This window comes from Anser brachyrhynchus, assembly GCF_964034855.1.
Source record: "Anser brachyrhynchus genome assembly, chromosome: 10".
NCBI lineage: Eukaryota > Metazoa > Chordata > Aves > Anseriformes > Anatidae > Anser > Anser brachyrhynchus.
Window position 1 is genome coordinate 8897953 of NC_137705.1, and position 18252 is coordinate 8916204.

The 18252-nt window shown below is 41.4% G+C and overlaps 1 protein-coding gene across 9 annotated transcripts in view; it reads left to right on the top strand.

Moving 5' to 3' along the window:
• FHIT (fragile histidine triad diadenosine triphosphatase) overlaps positions 1-18252 on the top strand; it is a 531998-nt gene that overhangs the window by 433217 nt on the left and 80529 nt on the right. For 8 of the 9 annotated variants that reach the window (XR_013955445.1, XR_013955446.1, XR_013955447.1 and 5 more), the window contains one exon: positions 11815-11883. The exons of the other annotated variant lie outside the window; for it this stretch is intronic. Coding sequence is in view for 2 of the 8 variants with exons in the window: in XM_080605801.1 (XP_080461927.1) it covers positions 11815-11883 (69 nt within the window). In the remaining 6 variants the exon portion in view is untranslated. The remainder of the gene's footprint in view (positions 1-11814; positions 11884-18252) is intronic. 9 annotated transcript variants of the gene reach the window in all.

Sequence of the window (18252 nt, forward strand, 5' to 3'; positions counted from 1 at the left end):
AATTTCCCAAGGTGGGCTCCTTGCATTTTACTGTTACACGTATGCTGCAGGAGAGACACGTGTGTTCAGAGAGAGGCACAGAGTGATAATCTGCTGCCTGTAACTTTTTAGGATGCTTTTTGAGTGCAGAGTTATGAAAGCTCAAAAAATCCTATATGAGAAAGGCTGCTTTAACTAGTCAGGGAGAGTTTCATTAAAGTTCCTTGCTATTATTAGTTTTAAATTCACTTACGTCTGCTTCAGTCTCGTTTCCAGAGGCACCTGCTCTGGTGGTTTTCTGGCAGCAGTGCTGCAGAGGGTGGGGAGCGTTAAGAGACAGGGTGCACATTCCTCCTCAGTCTCCTGGAAAATGCTTTTTTTTTTTTCCCTCCAGTCACGCAGTTTACAAAAAGAAGCTTAAGCAGGCATCTTCCGTCTCCTTCCCCATCTGCCTCATTTCCCACTCCTCCTTTCTGTTGCACCCTGTCGAAATGCAGCCTGATTGCCTGGCTTCACAAAAGTGAAAACCTAGGTAAGCGTTTCAATTACCCTTCCCTAAGGGGAATTTGTAGCTCTGACTTGAGGGCCTGATCCTGCACCCGTTCTGGTGACCGGGAGGGAAGGGGCTCAGCACTTGGTGGGATGTACTCAGCCACCTGCAGACTCACAGCCTGGCCATTGCCCTACTCCCCTGCACCACCACATCACAGGAAGGCCCTTGCCCATCCCTTTTGTGGTGGTTTGAGGAGAATGAACCTACTTTCATGGCAGTCATTCAGCAACACTGCCTGCATTAGGCCCAGTGGAAGCAATTGGAGAGCTCAGTCAGTGCAAGGGATTAAAAGAAGCCAGATGCTGCCTTAATGGACAAGCACAAGGCAAAGTTGCAAACCTGTCCTTTTGGGAAAATTGAAAGCAGTTTAATTCAGGTTTGGCTCAGAGGGTTGAGAAGGAAATTGTCTATTAGTCTCAAACCAGGCTGACAGTGCATCCACACCGAGCTCACAGATGCTCCGCACCCTCCAGGCAGAGCCATGCGTTGACCCGCTGGCAGCGCAGGGGCACAGGCTTCTACTCGCAGCCATGCTCAGGCTCAAAGAGAGGCTCAAGCAACAACCCTGAGGTCACCAAAACTCTTCCCCTGGGGCCAGCTCTCAGACCAGCTCACAAGGGACATGGCAATGTGAGGTCTGGGTGGCCCAAACCAGGCGGCGGGGATGCTGTTTGTACCCCATCCCTCTGGCACTGGGCTGGAAAGCAGCAGGGGCAGGATTTGGTCACCTTAGCAAGCCCTCAGCCAGCACTTCTGGAGGACACATTGCAGCAGGTTTAGGCTGACCAAATCTCTTTCCCAGTCCCCAGAGGAAGGGGAAGGAGGGAGGCAGCTGTGAGCCTGTTAAGAGCCGCTTTCAGCTCTGATCCCGGGACAGCAGGTCAGCCTGTGGAGGCTGATGATGAAGCTGCTGTAACCCTTTGCAGATAACCTCTGTGGCTGGTGAAAAATGAGATTGCCGTGCTGGTCTTTTCTTAGCCCAGAGAAAGGGAACAGGCACCAACAGCAGCTTTGGCTCCTCCTGCTTTCATATGCCATCTAATTTTTTGTGTGTGACTAGAGCCACCGGTGAACTGTGAAAGCTGCTGTTAAGGTCCAATTTCAAGCCCCACATAAAGTTACACTGTTTAAAATTATTTACATTCCTTCACTACTGTATCCTGCAAGCACACCTTTTTTTTCTTTCTTTTGTTTTCTGAGCACTTTTTCGATTGCCAAGGTGTTCAGCTGCAAACACGAAAGGCCATGCAAATAAGACCAAGCCAGCTGCACAGATTTTGCACACTTTAATTAAGTTGTAGGGCTTCAAATGAATTTGGCTCCGGTTTCTGATGCTTCCATTCCCTGTATTCTGTTCCAGTGTGGATGTTAAATCGTGCAGAAATGGAGCATGACCTAACTTTCATGTCAGTTGATCTGGCAGTAACTGTTTTTGTGTAACTAATTTAAAAAGATTGATTGTTGTTTAATTACATTAATGAACTGAACCAACATGGGCACAGACCAGAGCTCAGCAGTCTCCTAAACAGTCATTAAGAATAGACATCTATCTTTTCACCTGCTTGTACAACCTCCTGTTGCGTGGTACAGTGTGCAGAATTGTAATTCTGAAGGTTAAATGACTTAGGGACGTAATCACAAACTGTTCACCTCTGCTACCCTTCTGCCCATATGGCCCTGATAGACACAGTCAAAGTCCATTTGGACAAACTGTCTGTTGAAAGGTCTCCAGGACAGCAAGTCTGGTGGTTTCAGCTGGGTTCCTGGCAACTGCCAGTATGTATTATAAATCTACCAAAGTTCCCTGCTTGAAAGGAATTTGTGGATTTAAACAGTTTTGAAAGAACTCCTTTTCCAAAGAGGGTTATTCATGCTTATCAAGGTGAAAGTGTATTAAGCAGAACAGCTCACCATTCTCTCTAGCCAGCTCCTGAACGTGAAGAAAGATTGAATCAATATACATTTCTGTAATTAAATTGGTAAGTTAAAATGCTTCAGTTCTTGTTTTAGCAAACAGTCAATGGAAGATGCATTTCTGTGTGTTTATCAGCGTTGCCCTTGTTGCCATTCACTAGAGTAAGGAGGGAGATGTGCAGATGCTGCATGCCATGCAAGGGCTTACAGAAGAAGTATTTTAAAAGGGAAAAAAAAGTTTGAGATGGGCACTAACACCTTGACACCTTTTCTAATCTAATTTCAAAATAATACGCACTGAATAAAAACAGTGGAATGTACTTTATTTCATTTTGAGGCTTGGTAACATAGCATTGTATGTCCTTTGTCATTTCTAGCGTGTCTGTTTGCCAGATTTCTTCAAATGATGAAGGACTTAGCCTTAAGCTAAGTAGCAGTGTCGTCACTGGCTTGAGCAGAAAGAAAGAGAAATGGAGCAGGGCTGCATATTTTAAAAGGTGGCAAGAAATGACCTAGTTGCCTGGGAAATCAAGAATGAAAGTACTTTTGCACTGGACATTAGTTTGCATAGGTTGTTGTCAAAATATTTAAAGGTGACTTGCGTTGATGCTGATACTGTGTTACTCTACAAGGGTTGATCCAATAGCTTCTGAGACCGAGGAGTCATTACAGGGATTTCAGTCTCCTTTGGGTGATGGAGTAGGTGACCTATGAAGTCTGATTATTCAAGGAGGCCATTTACTTCCACAAAACTATCTTGTATCCCAAATTCAACAGTGCTGAGAGGAAGTAGATCAACAGAAAAAAAAATGAAAAAAAAAAAAAAAAAAAGGAATTGTCCAGGGGTCATTTAGGCCATCCCAAAAATCTGCTTTCTTGAATATTCTGCTCCCTTATTGGATATGCTGTCAACAGTTTTTGAGGTTACAAGAGGTGAGACTTGCTTTGTGGGTCATTTGGAGACTGGTCCTGCTTCCCCTGTCATCCCAGAGACTTTGGTGGGTGGACTGTTGAGGGGTGAGCAGCTGAGAATCTGCATTAGGGATTTCAGGCTTTGGTTCACAACAACTCAAAAATACGTCAAATGTGGGGTGACGAAGTTGTGGGATGACACATATGCAAATAGCATTAAATTATGGGCTTATCTAAGATCTTCTGTTTTAAGCTAATTGAAAGACAGAGGCCACTGCTGCAGGAGGAAAATATGAAAAGAAAGCTATACTGAAACATAAAAGTGTTTCTGATCAAGAAAAATTCTGTTTCTGTTGAATGTTTTATTTTGTTCCAGTCACATAAATTACCATCTTTGAAATACTAAAACTCCCACAATCAGCTTTTTATAACATAAAATAATTTACATTTAAAAGGTTTAACTGAAGCAGCTAAACCTTAGAGATGAATGTGCACATTCGGCAATAAAATAGGAAAACAGCCCATGTTTTGGAACACATAGCTGCTATGTATAATTTTAATATTATAAATAACTAAATACAGTCTAGTGAGTGCTATATGCAGGCACGGAGATATATACTAACTCTTGGGAAATGTATCCTTAAGGATATAAAATGCTTCAGTACTGACACAGAGCTTTGGAAATCTCCCCGAGCACTGATAGATACTGCGATGGAAAGCACCATGGCCTGAATGCATTTCGTCCTCCGGAGAATGTTATGGGGCTCAGTCTTGTTACTGTCGTTGGAAACCTCCTCTTTCTCCTTGCAGTAGCACCTCTCTTCCATCTTTAACTAATGGAAGAGGAGACAGGGACAGTATGTTAATTCTGCGGGAACCTTGTCCCAGGAGTTGGTTGCAACAGTTATCTAAAAAGGCAATAACCACACAAATTAGAGATAATGAATTCCCACTCAGAATAAGAGTAACTGATATGTAAGGCTTGCCTTCGCCTGCTTCCCCCTGCCACATCCATTCCTGATTTATCTGCTCTCATTTTCCTCCATCTCCCCTACCCCCTGCGTTCAGGGGGGAGCAGGCCATTACTGCTGTAATGCTCTTATTCCCTGCTAGTGGAGAGAAGATATATTTCAGTTTTATGGTCTCCTCAAATGTACTCAGGCGCGTGGAAGAAATATCTTACAGGTGTTTGTATCATTGCAGATACTCTGGAGAATTGAAAACCCTCTGTATTCCAACAATAATATTTCCCTAGACCTCGGCGTAGTTTATATCTCACCCGGGGCACCGAGTCCTGCAGTTACTGGAGTCAGTGAGAAAATGGGTGGAAGTTTCTGCAAAACTGGGAAGAGACCCTGGGTGTTAATCATGCGGCTGTAGGACTGACATTTTTGGGCAAACTGCACAGAGCTGCATGCACAGTTGTGTGCACTACTCTGCCCCCCCTCTGAGGGGCTGGACCTTTCTTGACATCTACAAGATCTGGCTGGGGTGTTCTGAGCCTCGCTATTATTAATTTGAGAAAAATTAGCGTTATATTACCCTTCATATTGGACCTTTCAGGGGTCTCCCAACCTTTTCATTTAGACTGGGTGTCCAAGGGAAAAACACGGTAATAATGCAGTGGACCGGTGTGATAATTAGTAAGTACGTTCAATGTGATTACAATGTTAGCATCTCGGGGAAAATGAAAGCTTTGCTGTCCCTTTAACGGGACAATTTGATAATCCTCTTAACATTTTCTCTTTTGGATGATAATATTTCACAGAATTTTACTTTGTAAAATATTCCTAAAGGGAGGCTTAAGCAATAATGCACAGATTATGGAAATGACTCTCATTAAGTATAGGAAGAGACTTCGGCAAAGCCATGAACTGCTTCAAAACATGTAACCCCCATTAGGAGCTTCATTTAAATGTTTATTCACAGAGCAGTAAATGTTTATTATAGACCATTTTATTGAAACATAAAAAACCATAATTATATGTATCACAAGTGTTAAAACAATATGCATTTATCAAGACTTAACTAAATATCAGAGGTGAGGGGAAATGCAATTCCTGTTTCATTTGCATCTCAACAACACCAAATTTGCAGAAAAACACCTGGGCAAAGTGACCCTGAAGGAAGATGAAGGAGCAGGACTGTGAGGCAGGTGCTCATCAGCTGTCCCTAAGCCTGTGGCACCTTCGCTGGTATGTGCCTCAGCCTTCCCATCCGGAAAATGGAAGTGATATTTTCTTCAGGGGCTGCCAGGAAATATCAGTCCAGAAGCATCATACCATACTTATTTCCGTTTCATTATTTACTGCCTTTCAGGAGATCTTATAGAAGATGTCAACTAAATCATTTGGATTACCACTTCTGATGAAAAGGCTAATTATCCTCATTATTTTGCCATTTTTTTGGGGCTAGGGGCTGGAGGGAGAGGCTGACAGTTCTCATGTAAATGCTAAAGTTGCCTTCAGCGGGGGAAGTTATAACCTCAGATCTCAAGTGGCTTTAAAAATCATTCTGCATGTTTCCATTAGGTCTAGGTCTCTCTACCAGCTCATTCCTTCAAAACTTTATAGTAGTTGACAGATACATTATTTACTGAGGATGCTGAATCTGCACATTTCTCAGTCTACGTGCTTGAAGATGTACTCTGTTGCAAGTCACCCACTCGGTTAGGTTTCTGATGTATTCACAAATTCTCTCCATTTTGTTGCTTTCCCAAGTATGTGTTCTCTGTGCTGAGCAAGTATCTTGACATTCTTCCAGAGGCAAATCCATGGCATAGTCATTGTCAAGGACCATTGCAAACTTCCTTTATTCCCTGCCAGGGCATGCGTACATTGCAGTGCCATGCAGGGGTACACATGTGGCTCCTGAAAGGCTACTCACTTGGTAGCATCAGGTCAGCCTGCATGGCCTCCTCTCCCAGGACTGTTCCCCTCTTTCTTCTGTTTTCTCTCTGCACTCTCCGCATGATGTTTTTGATTCACAAAACAAAAGCCACCATCTCCATTCCACTGGTAACTCACACCCTTCCTGGTCTTTGATGTCTCCTCTAGTCCATTCCCACCTGCATCTCGGCCATTTTCCCTGTCCTTCCCTTACAAAGCATCTCTCTGTCCCCCTGCATGTGCTGCTCTCACGTCCACCTGTCTGTATCACCCCTTTCCAACTGTATCATATTCATATATTTCTCGTGCTGGTAGTCAAGCAGGATTTGTTTCTCTGCTTTAATAAACTAGAAGAAGTGTCATGAGAGCGCACGAGTCAGTGTAGTCTTCTTGGTTTTGGAGTAATCCTTACCACCAAAATGCTTTAGCTGCCATCTGGGGAAAAGACACCAAGTGTCTGCATCTTGTGTGCAGCTGAGGCCGTGAGGTTTTAGTGATGCTGGAAAGGAAAATGCTCATTCCTAGAAAATGGGCATTCTTCTAGGAAAGGAAGCGTTTCAAGTAGTTTCCTGTCTTGTTTTAATTTTTATAAAAGTTAGGTCTTTCAAAGTGGTCTTACTTTGTGTAATTTATAATGGCTGGATAAGTAGAGAAAAATAATACTGGCAATAATTTTGAAGGCTGGGAAAAATGAATATTTTGATTGACCCTAACTACTTTTTTTTTAATGTCAGATAGGACTTTTTTTTTTTTTTTTTAATGTGTTTCTCCATCCCAACCTAATTCAAGACTAGGAAAAATGTCAAGAACTCATAAATACTCACTGAACAGAAATTTCTTTCCCACGAGAATATCTTTGCGAGAGCCTGCAAGTCAAGGGCCCTAGAAATTAGCTTGCAATGCCTAGAAAGAACAATTGTACCAACTTTGCAAGCATCTGGGTAATGCGATATATTTTCTGGGACAGCAGAGGGAGTGCTTTCTGTTAATGAGCTATGGATATACAGGCAGGGCTTTCTGCAGAATAATTTTGTAACAGGGATAATTGAGCAGTTAATCAAGAATAGCAAACAAGGGCTCCATGGAAGCCCAGTTTACAGAGAGGACAAAATTGCCCTATTTTTCATGTGGCTATCTCAGTATTATGGTTGATTTTCTTTATCACCCGCTGACAGTCTTACTTGGAGAATGGTTATTAGTCTGGAATTTCTACAGTTAATCTGGTACTTTAGAAGAAGCATTATCACAGGCTACTGTATGAAGCCCATGTCTCTGTAATGGACATGAGACTTTCTGCAGCTGGCAAGGTGTTATCTGCAAACCTCCATCCTTTTTCCCAGTGAACTAGCTGATGGGGGTCTCCTGGCCAGCACATCTTGCAATTTGCAGCCCCCACTGTCCTTCCTGTCCTTCCTCCTGCCTGAGAGCAGCAGTGGCATCGGGGCTTGTTCTTCCTCACCCTGATCTCCCTCTGTTCCCCACATTGCTCCCTTACCTGATCCTGCTGCACCACGAGACTGCGGGAACCCACATGTGAAAGCTTTGTCTCTGTATTAACAAGGAACATAACAAGGGAAGGATTAGGCTGATGAAAGGCATCTGGTTTTGCTGTGTGAAGGCACAGCTCAGGCGCGTACTGCCCTTGCAGGTGTGGGGGGATCAGCCCTTCCTCTACCACTTTTTTGGCAGCCCTCAGGGGCACGTGACCCATTGCCAGTTTTTATGTATTCATCCTATTGCAATGTGTATTGCTAATAAACCCCGGGTGAGTGCCGAGGAGCTCTTGTACAGGCTATTATCTCCATTTCTGTTGGAAGCAGAGTTTTGTTGCTCTGCTAACCAGCCCAGCAGCTGAGTGAACACAACATAATGTTCATGAATTATTACAGGCAATGTCCGTGTCCTCCCCAGTGCTGTGTGGCAGGGTCATCTGATCTTCACTGTTCTGGTCTACCCAGGAAATCTCTTTCAGTGTCTGTTTTTGCCTGGTATTTTCACTTTACATCCAGTGTGGTGGTGACACATCAGCTATTCGACTATAATTCAGTATATAAAAACAGCCATAACTAAGAACATTGCTTTCTGCATGGCCTTGAGTGCTGAAGCAAAACTCACCTGACCTGAATGTGTGTTTTTTTTCCCCCAACAAAACAGGCTGCAGGTTTTTTGGCTGAGATTTTTGTGAGCATTTTGCAATCCTGGCTCATAGGAAAATGTTTTTAGATGCACAATCCCATGAATGCTTGTGCTGCTGCCAGATTTCAGCAGTGATGGGATGAGTGGGCCCCAGGCTCCCACAGTCATGCTGGGAATGTCGTGGGGCTCGAGCGGGGGGTCCCCTCACTGCAGGGGGAGGTCAGAGGTGGTTCCTGCTGGCTCTGGCTCACAAACCCCTCTTGGCAATGCAGATTTTGCTCCTCGCACTACTTTTCTAATTCTCTGTCCCCTCTGGGTTTAAAGATCTTGAAAATACTTCTCTTAGGGGTGCTTTTGTGTCAGTTGGTAAATCTCACCTTTAGAATCTTCTCAAACTGAGATTTCATTTGTAACATGGTAGCTGCTCTGAAAACAGAGGAAGCTATAAGTCCTGACCCTAGAAAACTGTCAGTCTAAAAATTTCAATTTTGAAGGCCCTATAATATCCAGTCCTGGTTCTTTGTGGCTAGGTAAACGTTTTTCGTCACAGATCCTATATCCTCCTTCCAGATATCAGAAGCAACTGGTGAGGCTCAAGCATTTTTGACCACAGGATGTCCCCCAGGCTGGGTACATATTGCCATGTCCCTATGGTGTTGGACCCAGCATGCCTGTGATCACATGCAGCTTTCTCCATCAGTGTCTGACAAGAAGAAGGAATGGTAGCTAACACACTAGGCAATGCAAGCGTGTGTATGCATTTTTTATACCCTGATGCGGATAATATTGATTGGTCCATTAATGTAAATGTCTCGGTTGTTGTATGTTGCTTTTCTTGCTTATTAATCAAAATAATGCAAAACGAGGGGAAAGTAATTTTTAGGAGAAAAATGAAACGCAATCAGCAGTGATTGAATACAGCCTGCCTGGAATTCAACAGTGCTGTCTGCTACCCGCCCAGACATGAGGGTACCCACAATAACTGGGAAGAGTTGAAACGCTTTATTTTGACGTGTTGTATACACAATGTTTGGATTTCTCCTTTCCAAACAATGTTTTGAGAGAAGATTTGCCTAAATCTGTTTGTTTGGTTTAAAAAAAAAATGCAGCCAAATGTTTTGTTTGTATTTACTGACACATTTCAGTCAACTGCAAATGGCTTTTTGGACATTCAGGTTTTTGTTTTGTCTGGAAAAAAAAATGAAAGGAAACAACTTTAATGTATTGGTAACTTGAAGTAATTTCCTCCACCCCCAGGTGGGGAGATCTTCCTGCATCCAGCAATGGATGCAAAACACAGAGATATATACATTATACCTGTGATGCAAATACTCAAACTGAACCATTTCACAGCTTGGAAATTAAGCTGGTGCTTTAGTGCCTTGGTGGATTGAGGCTTTAGCAATAACAAATAACACTAAAGAGCAAAAATGATCAATTAAAGAACTCTCAATGAATCAAAATACCAGCACCCCAAGTTGGGAAGACCATAAAATGTGAAATCCCCTTCTTTGGTTTCTCTCCCACATGGTAACCACCGCTCTGTGTTTGTTTTTTCCCTCTACTTTCTTGGTAAAACTGAAGAGAAGGAATCTACTTGAGCCATAATTTCTGATCCTTTTTCTTTCTATTTCACAAGCAGTGGGAAGAGTTCAGATATCTATGTATGTTCCACGCACAGAATTAAAAATAATAATAATTGGAATGTCTTGGAAAAAAATAATAAAGTTCTCTCTCTAATTGATTCTAGTTACCTCAGACATGGAAGTACCCATTTGTTTTCTGATACAGGTGACAGATTTTACTACATGGCCTGGTATAAGAACGTAATGCACATAGTAAAGGTGACTAACCCCTGAGAATGTCTCTACTGATGCCAAGTGGCCCATATGCTGTCATAAATACTTCTTTTTCAATGCTGAACATGTGAACCCATTTTGGCCAGAAGCTCACATTAGGCTCATTCATTACCTGCTATGCTGGTCTGTGCATCTGCAGTGCAGCATCTCTGCACTGAGCTTTGGACTACATCTTGTGTGCTCACTGATATTCCAAATTGTCCTGGGCATACAGATCTTTTCCTGTGTGCATCCTGGAACATTTTTCCACAAAGGTAAAAATTGCTCTTAAAATGAGCGGAATTTGGGGGAGATATGGTTGTTGACAGCTGTCATTAGGCTTCATATATATTATATATTAGGCTATATTTTATATATATATCATCAAGAGAAATTCCTGAAAATTGATATTTGTAGCGAAGGTATCACTCCTTGTACCAGAAGAGAAAGAAACTGACAGATTATTCTATAGTTTTATGAATAAACTTTAATTCTAAGGAGAATCACAGGTGGGACACACTATTGAAATTTTGCAGTATTGGTACAAACTTTCATGTTCACTCATATTTTTCTTGGAAGTCTGTCTTTGTCCAAAAGCAATGTTTCAGGCCTAGGACTACTGAAGACCATCTTTAAACTTGTTTTGTGATTTTGAGCAATACATCATGAGAGCAGTGATGTTCAGATGATACATTGCACTAATACATCACAAGAACACTATCGCTCCCATGATATATTAGTATAATACACTATCAGAACACTATCACTGATGTATTACTCAAAACCATGGTTTTTAACCCTCAAGAAACATCCTCATATCTAGGCTGAAAACACTGAAAGCTGTGGATAACGATAAGAGTAAGCAAAATTGGTTTCTCTAGGGTAAATTAAGAAAAAATAAAAAACCCACAACTGTGGAATTCAGAATATTTCACTAACTGAAACATCCTTGTGATTTCATTTTATTCACTGAGCAAATGCTTTTATGGATCAAAGCTAACATGATGTAGGTGTATTTGAATTTTCTTACAATTAGCGTAAGAAGATCTTTTTTTTATTTTTAATTTTCATTATAGACTCGAGCCATGTTTTAAGCATGTTTTAGAAAGGTGCCTGAATTTCAACTGATTTCCATCTCATCAAATTGAATCAGGTGCAAGCTATCTAAATCCTGTGTATTTTGTGTATATATGTGTGATCAAAGAATGTTTGCAGTTTTGTAGCTGAGCTCACTGCAAAAAAGCAGATAGATGAGTGTTTGATTGATTTCTCAGGCATTCTTTTAAAAATTCTTAGTAGATTTTGAGGCATAAGAATCTTGAATTGTCCTTCCTATATGGCATGAAGAGACTGTCATAATCTCTTAACAGGAAAAAATAGTAATAATAGAACATCAAAATGACATGTCATAATGACTTCCTTCTTATTTTTGTTCCTTTTCCCCATATCTCATCAGCATTTGTGACAAAATACATTGCCCCTCACTTTCCAAGCCCATGCATTGGTTACTTGTATGTGTGGAGAATAATGCTGACAATCCAGAAAAGAATGGCATGAACTTGATAATCACTGTTATTTGCTTTCATATTTCTAGCATGTCCACGTCCATGTCCTTCCAAGGAGGGTAGGAGACTTCAGCAGGAATGACGATGTCTACAAGGAGGTAGGGGCTGCACTCCATTTCTTGTTCAGAGTTGTTTTCACAGTTAGAAAATCACCTTGATGATATAGGACCTGCCTTGAGTGGAATTATTTAATGAGTTCTCTGCATTTTTATTGGTTGCAAAAAGCCTGTGATAAGCACCAAGACCTGTACTGAGATTTCCTTGTAAGCTGTGGGTCAAGTTGTGGTTGCACAGGGTCTCAGTGGAGGATGCAGTCAACATTTTTGGTACTTCTGTTTGTTACCACGCACAGCGAGAGGTGGCATCTCTACCAAGAGCTGTGCTCTCTTATTTTGTGGGTGCTGTGGAAAAGGATGAGTGAGGGATACCCACTCACCAAACCATACAGTTAGCCTGCAAGGCAGAGAGCTGCCAGGCTGGGGTGACAAACCTCTCCCTCCCAGCACGGAAAACACAGGAGGCTCAGTACAACTTCATCACAAATTGCCTTCTGGCTTGCTTTCTGCATAACTCTGCTCAGACTCTGGGCAAATGACTTTGTAGCCCCAAAGATAAAAATTAAAGAGCAACTATATAGATGTAATATATGCATGTGTGCAGATTATACTGCAGAGCTGGGGACATAAGCTGTTCCAATGTGACTGAATTACTGGCTCTGGTTTAAATGAACAATTGTATTGGCATTAACAAAAAGTTTTCCCCAGCTTGACAGCTGTCACAATGAGTTAACAAAAAAATTCTCACTATTGTTAGATTTACGGATTGTTCTTAGTGGGTTTGGTAGGATCCTCTATCTCAAATATGACATCTCCTTTTCTTTCTGAAAGTAATTAATACAAACTTGTTCAGCGCTACTGCAATACTATCTGCTTGAAGAAAAATTCATGACGTTTTATGCTTTTGTATTTTTTCCTTTGTGATATATACATGACGACAACTCCCCACTCTCAAAAAATGATAGCATATTTTAAAGTTTTCTAATGACTTAATTCAGAAGTTGTGAACATGAGAAGTAAAGACTGAGAACTCGTCTCACAAAGATATAACCTTATAATGAGACCATTGAGCACGGACATCAAATAACAATACATGACGGCCATCTTATATACTGCTGTACTTAAAAGCAGTAAAGTGAGGCAACTTGGAAGTTACCATTTTTTCTATTCAAATGTGTTAAGTGGTTTTCAGCGCTGTACCAACCCACAAACTCTGTTTCCATTTTTGTCATATTTACAATGCCATTTACTTTTTTTTAGCACGCTTATTTCTCTCTTGTTATATGTAAATACAAAAAAGCAAAACTCTGTTAATGAAATAGACTTTACTTTTAGTGTTAAATGTAAAAGGCACAACAAATTGGTGAAAATTATTTTTATCTTGTCATTTTCAGTTATAGCAATTGTAGGTGTTGCTTATAGCAGACATAGGAAACAAAAATATTTAGACTCTGATGTGATAATATGTCTTTTAGTGGAAGAACGTACAGCCTCAGAGTCTAAACAGTCACTCTAGAATACCAAAGAGCAAACATAAGTCTTTATACAGACTGTAGCTTACCAAAGATTTCATTGTACAATTAAATTGCCAGGGAAAAAGCCTACAACATCTGACGTTATAGAAAGTTTGGTGCCACGTTCTAGCACTTTCTGGACTGTGGGGCAGAGGGGCTTAAGCAGTATGCTATCAGGAGGAAAGTGGATAAATATATACTTTAAAAAAGAAAGGGGGGGGGCAAACTGTTGAAAATACAGCTGATTTGAGAAATTATTTGGAGCTTATTTCAGTAAAGCAAAAATCTTTTGATATCACGCATCTTTGTGTTGTACCAACTAGACTTATCCCTTTGTCAAAAAGATTTTTTAAAAGACTTAGGAAGATCTGTTGATCATGGTGAAGCAACAGTCTGAAAATCTACAGGGGATAGAGTACTATTAGGTGAGGTGTAGGTGCTGGAGAGAGCTACAAATCCATTGTCCATGAAATTTGTGCTTAGGGCAATCCATAACCTGTTTATAAGTGTAGCTTTATTTCCATATAGTTGAGTGATAGGCAGAGTTGTACTTTAGTCAGCAGGCCTCCTTCCAGTATCATCCTAATAGCCTTTTCCTTGTAGTGTGTGAAACAGGCTGATCAGCCTCCCTGAAACAATTTTTGTAATTGTAAAGCACACCCGGGCTACTTTTTGCATATTGTGGTGCCTGATTTAATAACTGCAGGTAAAAACTGTACAGCTACTGGGTATAATTTTTGCAGATTCTGGGTCTCATCCCTGATTCAACACATATATCTCAAAATCCTACCTATCTGTAAATGCCGTTGAGCTCTCCAAACTCCACAGTTGTCATCTGTATATGCTCAGCAGATTGTTGACAAATCCCATTGCTCAGTGAGTGTTTGACAGGAAGGAGAACGCCCAGATGTTGAGACATCAGTCCTCTTAGGAGACTTCTAGAGATGAGACAGCTGGAAAGTATTCACAGCCTCTTCCTGTGTGCTTTATTTCTCCCGTTTGGTTTGGGACTGACCACCCTTCTGATTGAAAAGACAGAAAAAAACTAGCAGGTTGATCCATGCTTAGTAAAGTCTGTTCACTAGGCTCTGGTGTCTTCAGGCTTTTGGCTATGAAGCTCTGAGACAGCCTCATCTAGAGCCGCTTTTAAGTGAAAAGGGTATTCTTAAAGGTAAAGTATACCTTTAGCACTTGGTTTTTAATAAGGTTGCTGATGGACACTAATGCCAGCTAGTTTCTGGGTATATTTTTAGAACTTCAATACTGGAACATTAATTGTAAAAGAAATGAAAGAGGGGCTGACACCTATTCCACAGCACCTTCTCTGAGACAATTCTTGGAATATGTCACTTAATCTTTTAGCTTTCTTTACCTCGGTGCATATGAAAAAAGTCACTGGATGATTTTTCTAAGATATAGAAAGAGTGATTAATAGTGATATGAAGATATATTTCATTTGCACCTTTGCAGGGGTATTTCTTGAGAGGTTGTTTCCCATGGAGTGTTAGCTATCCACCCTCAGGGCTCAGCACAGTGAAAAGCTAAAGGCATAGTTTTTCAGTTCTTACATTTTTCTGCAATTATTTGAAGCCTAATCCTGCAAGTATGCACAAGTCAGAGTTAAATTGGTCTTGCAGGTTTTTTATAGGATCAGGTTCTTCATATTTTAGTCTTGCTGGATCACTTTTCTCTTCTATATCTTATTTATTGATTCACTTTATTTCTTGGACAACAAAACTATAGCAGCTAAATATTAGGAAATGTACCTCTTATTTCTCTCTTTCTGTTTGGTATGGAATAGATATTTTTTTTGAAGTTATTAATCAAGGAATTTAAAGGCCTTCCCATCAAGCAGTTACACGCGTTGAAGTAAATTATTTTTTTGCTATTGTTAAGGGCACGTCACAGTAACTGGTAAGTGTGGTGTTAATGAATGTCTTTACTGTAGGACAGCACCTGTGTTGTTGCAGTCAGCACAAGCGCTGCAGAGTTGTTGGAGGTCATCGTGTCCAAGGCATCCAAGAACATTATCCTGAAATGTCTCAGCAGTTTCATACACTCAGCCATCTGTGGGCAGTCCTCATTCAGTGTGTGTTTGAAAAAGTCCATAGCACAGCCTGTCCCAGGTCTCCACTGAGTGGTTAGCCATTACCGCAATATAAATAACATCTATCATCCTTTAGGTTGGTAGGTAATAGCCGTACTGGGCCAGAGAGTGCGGGGATTTCTTAGAAAGGAAGGCTGAATCAAAAGTCTGTAATGCGGCTGTTATGAGTACTGACCCCAGTAAGTGAATTTGGAGGCTGACATACTTGGAGGGGTGAGGGCAGCCCGACTAGTCAATAAAAACAGGAGCACCCCTGGCTTGCAGTACTGCGTTTTGTGGTGCCAAGCCTCATTTCTCCCCAAATCCTGTGTTTCAGTTGGTGGTTGCAGCCTGTTGTAATGCATGCAGTTACAGCAGTGACGTACGTTTTGTCCAGGGCAAAGAGTGCCATCTTCACACCAGCTTTGCTTTCATGCCCACCTGAGCTCCTCACCCATTTTCAGTTCCCAACCTAGGCTGGAGAGCATTAAAAATACTCTAGAGAGGGAAAGTGTGAATAAGAGAGGCTGACCCAAATTCTCATGTCTCCATCCCCTCACTACCTGCCAGACCTGCCTCGTGGACCTCTGGTAATGAGTCTGGGTGAAACTTCCTAATGTGAATTCTTCAGTAACTTAGAGATTTTGTAAAGTGCAGAAGCCAGCAAAAGACCTCAGTTCATGCTGTCCTCCTTCCCCTCTAGCATTCAGGCACACAGTAAGAGAATCACTTAGGGAAAGATATTTTGACTTAGTGATCTCATTCAGCACATTATGTTAAATCATTTCAGCAAGAATACCTATTAGTAATCGTTTCCAATTCCAGGGAGGATGGAGGAGGCATTTTGGCACGTGACTCAAGAGCCTGCTGGGCTGCTTTTTCACACTGACAAAACTGGGGAACAGTGGTGAATTTAGAAGTTTAGTCAAACAAGCCTGAAGTTTAATTCTCCGTGAGTGGCTTTGACTGTGACATGCCTTCACCCTGACCTGCAGACAGCGTCTTGCATACTGCCGGGCACAGAGCCTGGTAGAGGGCTTGAAACGTGCACAGCTGCACTAAACTGTTTGGGCTGCTTCCTCCTTAAAGATAAGGTATATAATGAAAAGATAAATAAGCCTTAATCCACGTCCTGCTAGACAAAATGGAAAGATGCCCAACAGCTTCTGTGAGCATTGGATTGAACTGTTCATGAAAATTAATAGCATGCAGAGCTAATAGGCTGTTCCTTGGCCTCAGAATTATATTGCACCTTCTGGGAACATATTGTAGCCTGCTGGTAGATCAGTCTGCTGCATCTGAACTCCCTTGGGGCCAGACTCTGCTTCCTTTGAACCCTGCATGGGTAAACCCATGGAAAGGGAAGGAAGCAACACAGAATCTAAATTGGATTTATAGAAGAAAAATAAAACAACAAAAAATGTTTTCCCCAGGTACAAGTCTATTTCCCTATCTTCTTCTGATGCAGCAGCAAATAAATTCATCTTAGTAGGCTGTGGATTTTATCCTGGTCTTGCCAATGTTGTTTTTTCTGACTGATGAAGCATCAGAGGAGGTTTCTAGTAGCCAAGGAGCATAAGCATTTCCCAGTTGTTTTGTGAGTCTTGTGGTATTATAGTGACTCCAGCCGGGCAAGTCAGACTAACTGTACATGAATATTTCCTGCTGCGAGTATTGCAGTAGAAGCTAGAACTGTACAAATAATTATGTTTTGGACTTTTGGCAAATAAACTGACAAAAAGTCATCTTGAGTTGACCTGAAACATTTTTTTTTTCCAACAAATGAATTTCTTTTTGAGTCAAACAAGATGATTTGTTTTGTGGACCATGATATTTTATATGATTAAAATTTGAAATCCCCTGGAAACTGCTGGTACTCCCTGCATGCACCCAAGCTACATAAGGCAAAAATGACAAATCTACCAGCAGGATGTAACAAGAATACTGGGAGACATCCTACCATCATGTATATCTCCCTAGATGGAAACCCCATTGTTTGTGGTATTTTCTACCTCTTCTAACCCTGCAAAGCATTTCTTAATTTGATATCTGAAATCTCTGAGATCTTCCTGTAGACTGTGTACATTGCTGCACTCATCTTAAGATAGGAAGATATCATAATCAGATCTGATTAAGAACCATTTCGTTCTCTAATATCTTCCTTTGGATCTAGAGAAATGGGATCAGCCCAGCTATAGGAACAAATCAGAAGTGGTTTGAAGAGTTCCCGTTAAGGGCAGCCATTCCTCATGATCATATCAATGCCCTTTACACCTAGACTTTGTCTGGAAGGTAATGTACATTTGGCATTACACATATCGTTGTGTAGTCTCATTGCCCTATAGCCTAGCTGTCTCTCTGCATTCCATCACTGCTCTTGCTGGTTCTTACCCTTTCCTGCCTCAAGGTTTCTACAAGCATTTTCCTCACAGGTAAAAAATACCAGCTTCCAGAAATCACCAGCATTTAGTCTAAAATATAGCACAGACAAATTATTGCGACAATTACAAAAGGGCTTTTGGCTCCTACTGTAGGATATTTACTGTGTTTAGCTCATGAAACATTTGCTCTTTTGTGTCCTTCGTTGGCAAGTGACTTAGTGACAAAGAGGCTCCAACCAAAGACAAGTTGTTGATAAGGGAATTAAAGTGAACATGGTGTCTCAGGCCCATTTGCTATGTCAGCGCTTGGACTTGCTTAGCTGCTCAGGTGCTTCTTGTGTATTCCCAGTCCCTGAGGTAAAACTGTCTCTAGACCTCTGCTTATCCTCTGATGCACAAAGTAAGCTGAATTCTTGCTGGTGGGGAGAAC